General features: G+C 46.9%; 1 protein-coding gene and 1 long non-coding RNA gene across 2 annotated transcripts; both read right to left on the bottom strand.

Annotated features, from left to right (window-relative positions):
- Positions 1–2,006: 2,006 nt before the first annotated feature.
- LOC117056990 lies at positions 2,007–13,202 on the bottom strand. The gene is made up of 13 exons (XM_033167703.1): positions 13,194–13,202; positions 12,511–12,675; positions 11,999–12,207; positions 11,351–11,454; positions 10,933–11,051; positions 10,230–10,388; positions 8,956–9,227; positions 8,268–8,371; positions 8,001–8,119; positions 6,767–6,940; positions 4,245–4,447; positions 2,852–2,955; positions 2,007–2,227 (listed from the first exon to the last, which is right to left on the bottom strand). Exons 1-13 carry the CDS (start codon positions 13,200–13,202, stop codon positions 2,022–2,024), a joined length of 1,947 nt encoding a protein of 648 aa, XP_033023594.1. The 3' UTR covers positions 2,007–2,021.
- An 82-nt stretch (positions 13,203–13,284) lies between these two features.
- LOC117056266 lies at positions 13,285–16,767 on the bottom strand. Its single transcript, XR_004427719.1, has 3 exons — positions 16,637–16,767; positions 14,267–14,370; positions 13,285–13,397 (listed from the first exon to the last, which is right to left on the bottom strand). It is a non-coding gene; the product is annotated as an uncharacterized LOC117056266 (long non-coding RNA).
- Positions 16,768–16,992: the final 225 nt, after the last annotated feature.

The following is a 16,992-nucleotide window of genomic DNA, read 5'->3' as shown; positions in this document are numbered from 1 at the left end:
TATTATTATTATTATTATTATTATTATTATTATTATTATTATTATTATTATCCTGGACATCTGTTGTTTTTGTATGAAGACCCTTGCTTCCTTTTCCCCTTAACTCTGTGAGGATGTTCCTTCCTTGGTCCCATTTTACAGATAAGCAATTGAGACTGAGAAAGCAGCAAAGCTTACCTACACTTTTCCTCCAACTGAGCTGTGATTGGATTTGAGAGTTGTTAGGAGACCCCCCCCTCATAGAGCTACAATTCTCAGCACCCTGGGGAAACTATAGTTCCCAGGATTCTTTGCAGGAAGGGATGACTATTAAAGTGGCATAACAGTGCTTTAAAAGTGTGGTGTGGATGTGACCAGAGCAGGTGACTCTTCTGTCTGCACATCCAGCCTTGGCCACTGCTCCAGGCCTGCAACTAGGCGTGGCTTCCCTAGGTGCTATTGGTCACAATTCAGCACAGATATAAATGAGCTTCACCACACCTCCATGTTTGGATTGCAGCCTAATATTATTAACAGAGCAAATTCTGTGCTAGTCTACTCAGAAACTAACCCCACTGAGCTAAGTGGAGCATACTCCCAGGTTGCAGCCTAAGAGACATAGGGTTGCATCTACTGTCAGAATAGACCCATTGAAAGTAATGGAGATAGTGAGCCTGAATCCATCAATTCCAATGTGTCTAATCCGAGTAAATTTAATTGAATGCAAGCAATAAAGATACTTCACTGTTACATACCTATTTATGGAGTATAAATCCATTTATTCATTCCTGCTGTAGATACTGCCCACCCCCACCCCACACTACCAAAACTGCGGCTGATGGGAATTGTAATCCAAAAGAGGCTGGAGGGCCACAGGTTGGCAAAATATGCTTTGTAGTTTAGTTCAATCAGTAGCAATCAGTTAGTCAAACTTCTCAGTATCCCATGTAGGGCTGGACTGAAATCAGTTTCAGTTCTCCATTTCTCATTTTTCCAATCATTTTGTGCATTTTTAAAATTTTGGTTAAGCCTTTGTTAAAATTCAGAAGCATTTTAGTGCATATTTCTCCTAACAGTTTTCCTTGATGGGCACATTTGTGCAAAGCAATTCCCCCTAGCATAATGTGTTTTTGCATGTTATCCTTTACTCCTATATGCATGTTTAGGCTCACTTTGCCCCATCTTTCATACATATTGCTTGGGTAGAGCATTGCATTGCAAAATCTGGAGCGGTGCAAAGTTAAAAGGATACCACTGGATTTCTGTTAGTGTGTTGTTGCAGAAACTGCAAGTGAAATGTGAATTGGGCTGAATTTCTACTCCATCCCATGTCAGATCCCACCTTTTGGGGGCATTGGTGTGGGGTTAAAAGGACCACATTACATGTGTGTGTGTGTGTGTGTGTGTGTGTGTGTGTGTGTTCTTAAAGAAAACACCACCATGAAACATACCAATAATAACATTATTATTATTTTATTAATTGAGCAGATCAGCACAACCACAGAATAAAGAGCGGGTAGAGAGACGAGGCTCTGGATATCAGCAATCATTTCCAAAACAAAGAGCAATCATGTTTGATTTAGAACAGTTGTTACATTGTTAAATACAGTGTTCTTTTTAAAATATGTAAGGAAGATACCCACCCCCCAAAAAACCTTCTTGCATATATTTTGACAGAATTCATGTCCATACTGTTCTTGAAAACATTACACCGCCTGTGTTAAAATCTGTGTTTGCTTTAGAAGAAAATGCACGGCTTCATTTTGCTGCTTCTCAGCTTATTGATGATACTCAAGCATCGAAAACTGAACCATTACGGGAGAAACCCAGATTGCTACTGATTAGACTAAAGACCGGCCTTCGAAAGACAATTTGGTTGCCAATCAGGTTGATTTCTGAAGTATTTACTTTCTAAAGCAAGCCGTAGTTTGAAAACTCGAGAAGAAAGAGTGGAATATAGAGAGACTGCAGAGAACATTAGTCCTTTCCCTTAAAAACATGCCAGCTCCCTTCTGTCGATTTTAGGCTGGATGAAAATACTTTCATCGTTGCACAGGGCTGCTACTGTTCCCTGCAGGGGGAAGAGGTGGGGCAGCCCCCACTGGAGCACAGTGCCGAGAAAAACTTACTCCATCAAGTTCTGGGTAAAAAGCTTGAAGTTCGCTCAGCTTAGCCCCTGCGCAAAACTCCCCCAAATTCTTTGTCAGCCAGTCTCGGATTCCTGTAGTTCCACCATCGCACGCTGACCCTGTGGAGGCAAAAGAATGTGTCAAGCGAAGACAGACTAAAATCCGCAGCTGGGTTCCTTACAAATGATGAATTTGTGCAGAAATAATGTTGGAAGTCTATGACACCCTCCTCCTCCTCCTCCTTCCCTGCCCTTCTTCCAACCAACAGAACAGTTTGCCCCAAGCACCAAAGAGATAAACTTCCGAGCAGATAAACTGTTCATAAACACTCAGCAACTGAACTAGTGGTTGAGGTTGGGGGAAGGGTCAATAATTAGGTCCACAAGGCCTCCCATTTGGCCAGTGAAACTGTTTTGGCCCAGACCCCCACCACCACCCTGCCCAACACCTGACATCACACATCAGCCGGTCGTCAAAAGGGCTTTGCAAGTGCTGCCTATCAGCTGGTTGTTGCGGCTTTCACAGCACAGCACTTTGGCCCATGTGACTGAACTTCAAGCCATGATGACAAAAACGGTGGCTCACCTGTGGCATCAAGTGATGGGCAGGTGAGCCACCATGCTCCCCTGTCAAGCTTGGCCCACAGGGGGCAGGGGAGATAAGGATTTAGTTTGCCAGCTTGATCCATTCCCCGCTCCTGTATCAGGATGAAACTCCTAAGACCTGCGCCTTTGGCTCCTTACCTGAATCAGCAAACTGAGCAGCTAAATAAGCCTTTTGGAAGTTATACACATCTTGCCTCTTCCTGGCTGATAATGTTGAGTAGAGACCATCCATCACTTTCACACTGAGGAAGAAACACAAGCAATTCCACACATTGGCTTGAGTTGCACTTGTTTTTCACCTCTTCACCGTATTCATTTACTAGCATCCAACCTCCTGCCCTTCCTCCAGTATAGGCCTTATCAATGACTTTAAACCATGGAAATGAAATGGAGCACCCATATTCAGAGGCAGCGTACCTCAGAGCACAAGGTGCAGAGAACAAACAATAGCCTGGGCAGGCTACAGCTTTCTCACCCTGCTTGCAACTGGATCTGGAGTCCTTTTGGAAATAGAGGGTTGTGTTCCACTAAATTTTACTCAGAATAGACCCAATGAGATGAATGAACCAAAGATAGTCAGGGCCATCAATTCCAATGGGTCTACTCTGAGTAGAACTAGCATTGGATGCAACCCAGAGTGCTGAACTAGGTGGTCTGATGAAACCAGCCTTTGTGTCCTCAACTGGGTGTAGCTGCTTCCAGACTGTTGTTATTCTGGGGTGGGGTGGGGATTAAGAACATAAGAAGAGCTCTGCTGGATCAGGCCAGTGGACCATCGAGTCCAGCAGCCTGTTCTCAAAGTGGCCACCCAGATGCCTGTGGGAAACCTACAAGCAGGACCCAACCACAAGAGCACTCTGATCTCCTGTGGTTTCTAGCAACTGGTATTCAAATTGAAGGTAAAGGTAAAGGTACCCCTGACCATTAGGTCCAGTTGCGGACGACTCTGGGGTTGTGCGCTCATCTCGCTCTATAGGCTGAGGGAGCCGGTGTTTGTCCGCAGACAGCTTCCGGGTCATGTAGCCGGCATGACTAAGCCGCTTCTGGCAAACCAGAGCAGCGCACAGAAACACCACTTACCTTCCCACCGGAGCGGTACCTATTTATCTACTTGCACTTTTGGTGTGCTTTCGAACTGCTAGGTTGGCAGGAGCTGGGACCGAACAACTGGAGCTCACCCCATCGCGGGGATTTGAACTGCCACCCTTCTGTTCAGCAAACCCTAGGCTCTGTGGTTTAGACCACAGCTCCACCCGCATTAAGATTACTCAAATGAAGCTGAGTGGGAGATCTTGTACAATAAACCTGCTTCACCAAATTATAGTAAAATTATAGTAAAATGCACTGGAAAGTGTTGGAATAACACTTGCTCAAGGCAGCGGAATCTGATCTCAACAACAAATCAGGATGGATGCTCAAGATGCAGATTGTCTGGTAGCCACCAATGTGTACAAGAGGTAACCTCTGTCTGTTATCAAACTATGTGAAGGGACCTAGAAACTACTGAGGTAAATGTATGTCAGCTACTTACATGGTTTGGTAATATGGGCAGGGCATACCCAGGGGTAGCATCTCAAGAATTGTCCCATTGACACCAGGGAGGAGGAGGTTGAGCTTTTGGAACCAAGTGTTTGTGTCTTCCAGGGAACTGGTGGCAATCTGTGGGAAAACGATCTCCGCCGATAGCATCAGCATAGTGTCCCGCACTTTGGGATTGCTCAACAAGCCCCGGTTCTGGAGGAAGAAGCAAGAGAAAAACCAGGGAATAAGTGTGACTTTGTTGAAGATCAGGTTATAGGTCAGTGGTGGCGAACCTTTTAGAGACCGAGTGCCCAAACTGCAACCCAAAACCCAATGATTTATCACAAAGTGCCAATCCGGGGGATAATGGGGGAGAGTTGTTGAGCTTTTTTTGGGAGTTGTTGAACTTATATCTGCACTTTATGTATATTTTCAAAATAAATAGTTGCCTTTCTTAAATTACTGATTTACTAAAATTCAAGAAAACACAAATTGCCTCCAGAAAATGTATACATGTTACTTAAGAGGCAATTCAAAGGTTGAATAACTTTTGCTATGCTCTGACATCAACAGAGGCCACAAAACCGTTCCCCAAAGCACAAAACATACATATGAAAAGTACAAAACGCAACATTTATTGGCACAGCTCCTTCCCACTGACCCCTGACTAGGACCAAGATCACCTGAAGGGGGAGAATAGCTCTAATCTTATTTTTAGGAAGCCTTATGGGCCATGAATGGACGTTCTTCCACTGAATTGCTTTTAGTCTGCTAGAAACTATTTAAGTTATTGCAGTTTTTATGCCGACTTTTAAAAAAAAGCGATTTGTGAAATATATGATTATTACCCCATTATGAGGGCAATAATACACTCAGGTCAGGAAAAACCCCTATCCATGTGTATTCAGAAGTAATGTTCTATTGAATTCAATGGGACTTGCCCCCGTGTAATGGTATCTCCCGCCCTCCCCCCTGGGGGGCTCAACCATAGCAAGTAAGAGAAAGGAATATATGAGGGGACATACCAACGGGGACAAAAAAGGGGGGTGGACTTCACAGTCACCACCGACCTGAGCTAAGCACCCCATTAATTCCAAATTACCCACCAGTCACACTTCTGGTGTGCCTCGCAGCAGCAGCCGCTGCCCTAGGACGGGGCCCCAGAGACTCGCTTCATCACAGCCCACCACTCGAGGCCTCGGGCAAACAAGCGGGAAAAGAGAAGCCAACGTCTAAGCTGCTCCGACAGCCCTAGAGCCGATCGGACGACACGCTCATCGGTTGCAAAAGCTGCCTGTCCTGTCCTTGCTCCAAGCCCATTGGGTTGTCCGCATCAAATCCCACCTCCTACACCGAGAATCGCCCGGCCCCTCGCAGGCAGCACGCCTTCACTAAGTGCCCATTGGACAGGCCTGAGGAGGTTTCCCCCCCTCTCCTTATCCATTTCTGTTGAAGCGTGACTTACTATAGGGAGCGTTTCCCGCCCGCTGCGGCATTTGGGGAGGGGAGAGGCTGTCACCTTTGCAAACCACAAAAAAACGAACCTGATGGGGCGATGGCGCGCGTGCCCACAGAGAGGGCTCTGCGTGCCCACTTGGGCACGCGTGCCATAGGTTCGCCACCACTGTTATAGGTGGAAGCAGTAGTGTTGGAGACATGCTACTATTTCTGCAGCAGGGTTCCTGTCTCCAGCATCCTAGAACTAACCAACCAGGGGAGCTTTGAAGTCATTGAGAATAAATCTTCTCCCCCATTGGTGCTGATTGTAGCCAATCAGAATGAAAGGAGGTGAGTGAGCCACTGAGGATTGGCTTCTAGGGTCACTCTGGAGAAGGCACACAGGAAGAAGACCAGTGAGTTATTCCATATGCTCCAAAGCTGAGCATTTAGGAACACTGACAACACTAGGCGCTCCAGTTTCAAGAGAATGGTGTGTAAGTTCTGTTACATACAATGGAACTTCAAGGAAAATACAATCTAAGTCACTCCAAACGAAGATACTGGAGAACTCCGAACCATTTGCCCAAGTAAGTGCACAGAAAATAGTGAATGTAGCTGAAGGGCAACCCATGGAGATCTGCTTTGATTGTTATAATGCAACTCTAATTGTTAAATATTATAAGATTGTTGTACAATCTTAGAAGGGTGTGCGACTGTGGTTATCATGCAGGGACCCTGCACTTCTGATTTTGCAACTACATCCAAAATAATCGATGAAATCAGTTGACAACGTTTCACACAATGGAGAAGAATGAGTTAGTAGTGAGAACCCTTGACAATTACATGAGTTTTTAAAGTTTGTAGGAAATTGGAAAGGGTGATCTTGAGTCCCAAACATCAGAAGGGCCCCATCCTGATGAAGGTTGTGCTACACAGCTCGAAATCCACTGCTCTGGAATAATTTCTAGTTATCCCAAAGGTCACTGATCATGCATTCTCATTGGAGTTGACCACCAGTGCTCCAGTTATACTGCAGAAAATCAGTCTGTCTCCAGCCCTGGAGGAGAAGTCTGTAAACAAGCTTCTGTTTACCTTCAGCACCAGGGTGTTGAACTCATCCAGGTACGTGCTGAGGAATTGCTCCGGCTCCTTCTTTCTCTGGATGGCTTGGAAGACGAGCCCCATGGCTGAGCTGCTGTAAATGGTGTGACCTTCAGTGGACAACTGAGCCAAGGCACTGGCGGAGAAGAGGTCCAAGGAATCCACCTGCATTTGGAAACACAGAGCTGGAGTTGGATGGAAACCAGGCTCAAGCTCAGAATCCAGAACTCTTCAAACACACCAAGCCTCCAGTCATCACTGAACCAGTAAGGTGCAGATTAAACCACAGTTTACCAAGGTTTGGGTGACACTGGAAACTGCAGTTAAAAAAAAAAACCAATGTGAAAGCTTCCAAACTCTTCCTTGAGTGAGCTGCGGGGAGGGAGGCTAAGCTTATATAACAAGCTTACCGGTATTAAAGCTAGGCTTGCCGATCAGAAGGTCGGCAGTTTGAATCCCCACAACAGGGTGAGCTCCCGTTGCTCGGTCCCAGCTCCTGCCAACCTAGCAGTTCGAAAGCATGTCAAAGTGCAAGTAGATAAACAGGTACTGCTCCGGTGGGAAGGGAAATGGCGTTTCCGTGTGCTGCTCTGGTTCGTCAGAAGCGGCTTAGTCATGCTGGCCACATGACCCGGAAGCTGTCTGCAGACAATCTCCCTCGGCCTATAGAGCGAGATGAGCGCCGCAACCCCAGAGTTGTTTGCGACTGGACTTAACTGTCAGGGGTCCTTTACCTTTACCTTTTTATTGTTTAGTGTAGGGGCTGCCAACATGGACACATTTAGATTTTTGAGTGACTGCTATGGGCACCACTTCCTCATGTCACTACTCTCTTTGGATCAGCACCCCTGCCCTTCATCTTGAGAAGGACAGAAAAAGAGAAAACACGCACATGCTTCTCTTCTCGGTGAAAGTTAACACCAGCAGAATTAATCTGAGCCTTGAAAAACACAAAGAGCTGGGAGAGGAAGTGGGAAGAAACGCCATTCTTCCAACTTCCTCTTTCAGCTCTGTGTACTTTTCCAGGGAGAAAAAGTTAAGCACGCTCACCATCTCATGCCCAAGGGGAGCACTGGTGAGGGAGGGGCCCTTAGAGGCTTTGTGGGCACCAAGGAAAGGCCTCAAGGACAATATATTGGTGACCCGTGAATTAGTGTTATGCCCGAACCAGCCCAGGGTCAAGAACACCACAAATGTTAAATTCCAAAGTCTGCATCGCTCTCACCCCACGGAAGTCGCTTTTCAATGCAGTGAAATCTGAGTAGGAGCCATAGGCAGAAAAGGGTCCAAAGAATTTGCTCAGCCACTCTTGGTCTGTGGAGGCACCGTGAGTGCAGGCAGAACCTGTGGCAAAAATCATAAAGAGGGAGAAAGAGAATTAGAAATGCAGACACACATTTCTGAGGTTTAACATTCTGGAGAGGGTCTTCATCAGGAGTGGGTGGAAGGTAAAGTGTGCCATGGGGTGGGGTGGGAGATGTGCTTTGTTTACCTGAATTTTGTTCTTGGAATTCAAGAATCCTCTTTATGAAGGAGAATATATCATCTGGATTTTCAAATGTGCTGTTGGCACGATGATCATTTAAACCCTCCACTCTGCAAGATTAGAAAGGAGGTTGTAATCAAAGTAATAATAATCAGTTTGGAGATTCAAAAGAAGGGAGGAGTGAAGTTAGGGGGAGGCATTTTGGATCAGCAAAGCATCTTCCATTGACAACTGGGGAGGAGGGCCATCGCCCAGTGACTGAGCACCTGCTTTGCATGCAGAATATCCCAATTTCAATCTGCAACATCTCCAGGTAGTGCTTGGAAAGACTCTCTGTCTGAAACACTGGAGAGCTGCTGCCAGCCTTTGTTGGCAATACTGAGCTAGATGGTCTGACTCAGTATAAGGCACTTTCCTATGATAAGGGGCAGAACTGAGTTGGCAGAACATCTGCTTTGCATGCAGAAGGTCCCAAGTTCAATCTCCAGGTAGGACTAGGGGAGATTCCCACCCAAAACCCTGGGGAACAGCTGCCAGTCAGTGTAGACAATACTGAGTTAGATGGACCAACTGCCTGACTGGGAGCAATGCAGTTTTTGAGTTTCTGTGACTGTTCTCCTCACCCGTTGCTGGGCCATGCCAAATGACCCCACCATCACCCCCACCTTGGGATAGGCATAGAGTTGGTACCTACATGGCTGCCAGAGAATCACAGGACATGTCACTGGGCAGGAAGCCGAGGTTCTGGGCATCAAGACTGCTCAGGAAGAGAGGGAGCCTTTGCCCAAACCACACAGCATAGTCCTCTGTGGTGAAGAGCTTCAGCACACCACTCAAGTGGCAGAAGATCTCGCCAAGGATGAACCGTTTGGTCTCCAAGTTGGGCAGCTGAGTGAGCTGGTGCTTTAAGAAGAAAGCAAAAGGCACAGAAGGTACAGCGTTAGGAGGACAGGTGCGCCTAGCTAACTAACATCCTAACGTCAAAGTGTATAATTTACCAGGTGCCCTCTAGATGTTGTGGACCTCAGCTCCCATCATCAGTCAATGGGAGCTGTAGTCCAAAATATCTGGAGGTGACCACATTAGATACCCTTGGGGTAGGTGATCAGCAATAAACACAGCTAAGGGAAAAGCCCACAAATGAAATGGCACAGCATAAAACAAATCTGCAAATAAATCAGCAGACAACAGCTAAAGGCAGGCCAATAGTCACTGCTGTAAGAGGTTATTTCAACAAGATAGGCTTACCAATGGCAGCGCCAAGCAAATGGGCTTGGGGAGGAAGTTCTTGAGCCGAGGTGCCAATACAGAGAAGACCCTGTGTTTAGTAGCAACCTGCTTAGCCTGTATAATGGTCTTCCCCAACCTGGTGCTCTCCGGAAGTTTGGGACTGCAAGTCCTATCAGCCCCAGCTGGCATGATCTATGGCTGCCATTGGCAAGGTGATGCCCTCCAGTGCTGGCTGGGGTTGATGGGAGTTGAAGTCGGAAGCATCTGGAGGGCACCAGGTTGGGGAGGTTGACGTAAGGCTGTTGGGCAATACTCCATCACTCTAATGGAGCAAGCTTCAATAAGGAGATGTGTTAGCAAAGCCACTTGATTAATGTAAACAGAGTCCAGAGATAAAAGTCATGATAACACATTACTGAGCAAAGTGAACCAAAACTGTGTATAATTTGAAAAGAAACAACAGAGAGCATTTGTCTTTCAGTTGAGGCCTTGTACAGGGCAGGGAGACATTCTACCAAACATAAAGAGGGGAAAACTCCCCCAGAACTACACAGGCAATCAGATCACATGCTGTCTCACTGAATATCATACCATTCTACCTGGCTGCTAAGTAATACCTCTAGCATTCTCTGTTGGCTGGTTGACGTTAACACTAGTAGAATTAAGTAACAAACTGAATGAACCCTGCTGCTGCACTTTGAACAAGGCAGAGGGGAGGGAGAGGGGAGTCTTGCAAACCTGCTGGGCAGCGGCATTGAAAGCATCCATGAATTCTCCAATGTTGTGTGAATCGAGGGAGCCAAAGACCTTCCCGGCTTTCTCACCGTCACGCAGGGCGTCACTCGCCAGTGTGTACTCAGCCAGCTGAGATGGCGTGAGTCTTGCAACTGCATCCATCTAAAGAATGAGCAAAGCTGGTTCTTAGCAAAGGAAACTGTCAGCTAAGTAAGGACAGAGGGATCTGTCAATTTCGTTTCTCTCAGTGCCTCATTTTTACCATCTTAAATTCAGTTCTCTGCATTTTTAAAAAATTCTTAGTGTGAATTTTGTCCAACAGATAGTTTTGATGAATGTGTGTTTGCCAAGCAACTTCCGCTAACAAGATGTATTTTTGTATGTTATTTTCTCTAATATATTCATTTTAATGCACAATTCCCCCTTAAATATGAATTCTGGTAAACGCTGGTTGGTTGAAAGAGAGCTGGTTGGTTGGAAGAGTGTTCTCGAAACCACTGGTTGGTTGAAAGAGAGCACTTCAAAATCTGGAGGGTTCAAATTTCAAAGGGCGGCTGTGTTTTGGTTCTTGTATTGTTTTGGAAAAGGGCAAATTAACTAGGCTCACCTTTAAATTTGAAATGAATCCAATCCCCCCACCCCCACCCCATACTTTTGGCCAAGTCATAAATAAGCCTCTGCCCCCTGGTCCAGCAAGGTCACTTACCGGGTGGAAATCTCCATTAATGGCAACCAAGTCTTTATAACTGGCCAATGAGCTGAAGGACCCAAAGTTGGCTGTTAACCAACCCAAGCTGCCTCGAGTATTCTCTGTACAGGGATCTCCTGGAATGGAAAAAAGAAAAAGAAAAATCACCCTTGGAGAATCATTTCGTGCATCCAGGACCCCTTTTCCTGAAAAAGTGACTCCTTGCAATATTCTATCACACTGTATTCCATTTGCACTGGGGGGGGGGGCCTGATACAGCTGCTATGAGTGGCAAAGGAGCAGAGGAAGCAACCTTATACTGAGCTAGACCAATGGTCCATATTTGCTTCCAATAACAACAGCGCCCCCTACCAGCTGGGAAGCAAGCATAGCAGTTCCACCCACCTAGCAAACACCTTCTGGCTTTAACACCTACCTCCTTGAGACGTCTTAGTCATCAGGTACCCTTTGGCAAAGTTGTAGACATCTCGGCGACTGTCTGATGACATATGTCGAAAGCTGCCATCCAAGCCAGCCATTCTGGGTGGGAGAAGAAGGAACAGGAGGGCAAACGTATTGAAGTCTTTATAACAGTTAACCTCTTGTTCTTACCAGATTTCTTTTTTCTTACAAAAGTTACTTACGATAACAACACCTACGTTCAAACCAGCGTTAAACAAAACAGAAAAATCTAAAACTCATTCATATTTATAAAGGGCAGGATTAAAGCAGCCCCACCCACTCAGGAAGGCCACGGGTGATTAAAAGCCAAAGGCCTGGCAGAAAACAAATGTTTTTGCCTGGTGCCTAAAGATATGCAACGATGATGCCAGGTGAGCCTTCCTGGGGAGAGCGCTCCGCAAGCAGAGAGCCACCACTGAGAAGGCCCGTTCACGAATTTCCACCTTCTGGACCTCTCATGGAGGGGGAACATGAAGAAGGGCTTCAGATGGTGATCACAGGGTCTGGGTTGAGGAGAGGCTGTCTTTGAGGTACTGGGGTCCTAAACCACACAAGGCTTTTATCAGTCAAAACTGGTTCCTTTGCCCCCTCCTGGCAAACTTGCAGGTGGTTGAAGACTCACATGGCTTTGAAAGTGCTGCAAGGGATGCTCTTTGGAACGGCTGCCAGGGCTGTGGCGTTGATGCTGGGAAGCACAAGGGTCAATGTTTTCTGGAACCAGTCTTCGTACTGGGAGGTGCCGGCTGTCCTTAGCAGGCTCTGAAATTTGCTGAAGATGACTTCAAATATCTTGTCCCTCACCTCTCTGTTTGCCAGGAAGGTCACGCCGCTCTGCCAAACAGAAACATAGAAAGGACAGGTCATGGCCCCAGCCTTCAAAATAGCCAGAGTAGCACAGAGGTATGTGATTATGCTGGAGAGAAGAATGGCAGAGAGATAGAGCTTCATGGCCAAGTGGGAGTTTGAACCCCAGTCTCCCAGGTCCTAGTCTGACACTCTTGCTACCACACCACACTGGGCCTCAGATGTCCCCAAAGTGAAGCAGCAAAGGATGCAGCACCAGGAGAGCTCCAGAAAGAAGAGATCTTATCGAATGGGTATACAGTAAACCAAAGCTAACAAAAGACAACTCACCTGAGCAGCCAAGGCTGCAAACTCTGTCATAAAAGCGAGGGTGTCAACAGGCTTGTTCTCCAAAGGTTCCAGAAGGGTGCTGGCTTTATCAGGATCATCCAGGGTGCCCGAGGCAAGAAAGACATGAGCTAGTTGGGTGGCAGTGAGGTTGTCCCGGACATCAAACTGCAAAAACACACATTCGAAGACATACTTAGAGACATCTTCAACCCTTCCCCAATCTGGTGCCCTCCAGATGTTTTGGACTACAACTCCCATCAGCCCCAGTCAGCATGCTTGCTGGGGGCTGATGGGAACTGTAGCCCAAGACACCTGGAGGGTGCCCATTTGGGGAAGGCTGCTTTAGAAGATTTGGGGAGGGAGAAAGGGAGGCAGCCCTTTCCTTATCCCATGAAGCTCCTCAGTTGGGCTGTTGTGCAGAATATTCACTTCCACCCCTCCTGACAATTATTGTTTTGCAAGTGTGGAATGTGGAAAACTTGCAGAACTGACCTCTCCCTGACCCAGCTGACTCAGGATTGTCTACACTGACTTGCAGCAGTGCTCCAGGGTTTCTCTGGCAGGAGTCTCACCCAGCCCTCTTTGAAGGCGCTAGGGATTGAACCAAGGACCTTCTGCATGGAAAGCAACTGCTCTGCCCTCTTCCCCCTTTCAGGAGGTGTCTAATGCAAAATAGACTTCACAGGCCCCATATCACTTGGTGGGAGTGGGGTTCTGGAGCAAAGGGTGAGCATTATGCATCAACACAAGGCAACCCCTGCAACATACCCCATTGAACGTGGCCACCAGCGTGGTGAAATCGCTGTAAGGAGCTTGGGCTGCGAAGGCCCCCAGGTTATCTTGTAGCCATGCCTCGGAATCCCTGGTGTTGGAGGTACACGCCGATCCTGCAGCAAACAAAAGAGACTCTCTGAACAGAGCTCCACATGGGATTCATTGGCATATTTGCAGGTGGCAACTCATTTGGCCAAGAATTCAAAACTGGGTGGGTTTGATCTCTCCATCTCCTACTCAAGAGGAATGAATACTCCCCTAGGTGGATCCCTCTCAGGCCCCATTCCCAGGGACTTGTGCCTCTACCTCTGTTCCCCACCAGCTCTCTAAAGTGCATAGACCCACCATCCTGGCGTCACACATTGCCCATGGGCTAGGGATGGAGGAATCTGTCAATTTCAGTCTCCCTCAGTTTTTCATCTTCCCAGTCTTTAGTTCTCCATATTTCCATTTCAGTTTGTAATTATTATTTTTTAAATCCAATATATGGGGGGAAAGTTCCCCCCGATATACACATGCTTGTATGTAATTCTGCTTAATATACAATTTTTTTTTGCAAAGCAATGGTCCCAAATACAATGCATTTTTGTCTGCTATTTTCCATGAATACATGCATTTTTATACATACTTTATGCCAGCATCCGCATTTTTTTCTACATTATTTGGTTGGAGCACTGGATTGCAAAATTCATCGAAGTGCAATGCTCAAAGGACTGCAGTATTTTCATTTTCATTTTGTTTCAGAAAGTGTGAATTGTTATTAATAATAATTAAATTTCTATACCACCCTTCATCTGAATATCACAAGGTGGTTTACAATATAATCACCCAAAGGCCTGTTGAAGAGGACCATTTTGTCTGGTGCCTAAAGGTATGTAATGAGGGCACCAAATTGGGTAGATATGCCTTTAAACAGAAACTTTCTCCCGCCTTCTAATCCATGGCCTTGTACTGCAAACTTAAAATGGTGCCACTGAGTTACCTGTGGTCTTGTGCTGGTTGTCAAGGTAGGAGAACAAGGTCCTGTAGACGCCTAGTTGGTTGGTTGGTAGTATTGCAGAATAAACTTGGCTCAGCGAGGACACCCTGAACAAAAAAGGTTGTGTCAGAAATGTCTGCATAAGAGCAGAAGAACAGCCTTCTGGATCAGGCCAGTGGCTCATCTAGTTCAGAATCCTGTTCTCAAAATGGCTGACCAGATGCCCCAGTGGGAAACCAGCAAGCAAGATATTTGTGCAACAGCATCTCTCCCTTTCTGCCGTTTCCAGCAACTGCTATTCAAAAGCATATTGCCTGCAATAGTGGAGTTAAAGCATAGCCATCATGGCTCATAGCCACTGACAGCTTCATCCCCCATGAATTTGTTAAATTCAATTTTAAGGCCATCCATTTTTGGTGGCCATCCCTCCCTCCTGTGGCCAGGGCCGTCTTAAGCATATCTGGCGCTGTGGTACAAAGATCCCTCCGGCGCCCCCATCCTGTTTCCCAGAGTTCCCAACCTTTTTTAGGGAGGGTGGCACTGCCGGCGATGCGCCCAGGTTTCTGGGGCTGGAGGAGGCTGGCAATGGCTGGAGGGCAGCTCCTCCAGCGGGGAAGAGGCGGAGGCTGGACGTGGTGGCTCCCGGCTCAGCTGGCCACTTCATGCCATGGTGGCCATGGCAGGCAGAGGCTCCGGGCACAGCGCTGCTTTGGCGCATCATGGTGGAGGCGGGCAAGGGCAGTGACCTGATTCCAGGAGGCACCGCATCCAGCCCCCAACTCTTCCCTGGCAACCTCCAGAACTTGGCGCCCTGAGCCACTAGCCTCTATGGGTAAGATGCCCCTTCCTGCGGCAGCAAGTTCTAGACTTCAACTATGCACTGCTTGAAGATTGATTTTCTTGTACCTGTCCTGAATCTTCCAGTACAGTGGTACCTCGGTTTACAAACACTTCAGGTGACAGACTCCACTATCCCGGAAATAGTACTTCGGGTTAAGAACTTTACCTCAGGATGAGAACAGAAATCACGCAGCGGCAGCACAGTGGCACCAGGATGCCCCATTAGCTAAAGTGGTACCTCAGGTTAAGAACAGTTTCAGGTTAAGAACGGGCCTCCAGAACGAATTAAGTTCATAACCAGAGGTACCACTGTATTCAGTTTTGTTGGATGTCCATGAGTCTTTTAAGACCAATCTGGTACTCTCTGGAAGTTTTGAGACTATAAATCCCACAAGCAAAGACTCAGTGATGGCTGTCATACATTTTCTGGGATATTGCAATGCAAGAATGGTACCTATAGGCTGCTTCACACCTGTGTGCCCATCACCTAATGAGTGCAACATCAAGTGATGACTTCCTGCAGTGCTCATAGTTAATATGTCCACCACCAGCCACAATGTATCTATCACAACATCTTCAACACTCATAAAAACTATGATCCAGCTTTCCCCAACCTTGTAGTCCAAATAATCTGGAAAGCAACACTCCCATCAGCATCACCAGCTCTCAGTGGTCAAGGATGAAGGTCATCCTCGACCATTGACTGTGCTGATTCAGTAGGAGTTTTAGTCCAAACCATCTGAAGGGCACCAGGTCAGGGGGAGGCTCAACCTCAGGTTGCTTCTTTCTCTCCAGACATGGATCCCAGACATGAATCTCCTTCCTGTTCCTTTAATTCAGTTTCCCACTCCATTGGATATAAGCTTCCACTAATGAATTTGGCCTGTGCACCAGAAAGGAGACCATATGGCAGTGTGGTCTGTTCCGTGTTTTAATAAGCCAGCCATGCCCTCCTCCACAATACTCCATTCCAATCCCCCTGGTTTGCAGGGGTTTCCCCCCCCCACACACACACACACTCAAGAGTCAGACAGAATCCCACTGAGCGTGCTCAACAGTGGTGGCTGGTGCTGATGGCTGGGGTGAAAGGCAGGGAGCCCAACAGTAGGTGGCAACAGAGCCAAGGACAGGCAGAGACAGCTCATTCTGGTTCTGTCCCCATCCTCTTCTCTACTGAGTTCCCTACAAGGGCAACTCTGAGACTAAGGAGGAGGAAGTTAATAGACAGTGTTGCCCTCCTGAACTGGTTGTAAGTAAGAAGATGGTGGCTGGCCAAGGGCAGATTGAGGTTGGTGAGGCAGTACTCTGCATATCCTCATGGACCAACCTTGCTGATTCTTCATTGGGCTGCTTTAGGGTTCCCACCTACCCAACCTTCACAACCTATATGTTGTTGTACTTCCACGAATCCTGCGCTTCCCCCAAATTTGCTGATACGCCCCTCTTGCCCATTGGATCCACCATTTTGGTTACTTACACATTGGCACACTCCTCTGAATGCTTGTAACAAAGACAATTGTGGTTTATACTCACACAGCTTGGAAGGCATCACAACCAGAAACATAAGACAGGATCTCTTTGGATTCCTTTGCGCTGACACTTGGCAGGAAAAGCAGCAGCCTTGTGGACAGCAAGTGGGTCCAGTTTGCAGGGCTGAAGGTTGAGAGTTCGGACCCAACCGCCTCCACAAAATGAGAGAGCATTCGTTGCCTTATGCCTTCCTCTTTGAGAAACGTTATTCCAAGCTGCAATTTAAAGAGAGAAGGAAAAAATGGCAAACTGTTTTGCTTAACTGATTTATCTTAACTTTGTTATCTATACTGGGCTATGAGAGGCTGTCCCATTGACTGATTTGCTGCTTATCTTCCCCTGCCTTAGCTGCAGGGATA

The sequence above is a fragment of the Lacerta agilis genome, chromosome 13 (genome assembly GCF_009819535.1).
Source record: "Lacerta agilis isolate rLacAgi1 chromosome 13, rLacAgi1.pri, whole genome shotgun sequence".
Taxonomy (NCBI): Eukaryota; Metazoa; Chordata; class Lepidosauria; order Squamata; family Lacertidae; genus Lacerta; species Lacerta agilis.
Note: the sequence above shows the minus strand (reverse complement) of the source record. Positions and strands in the feature narration are given on the sequence as shown.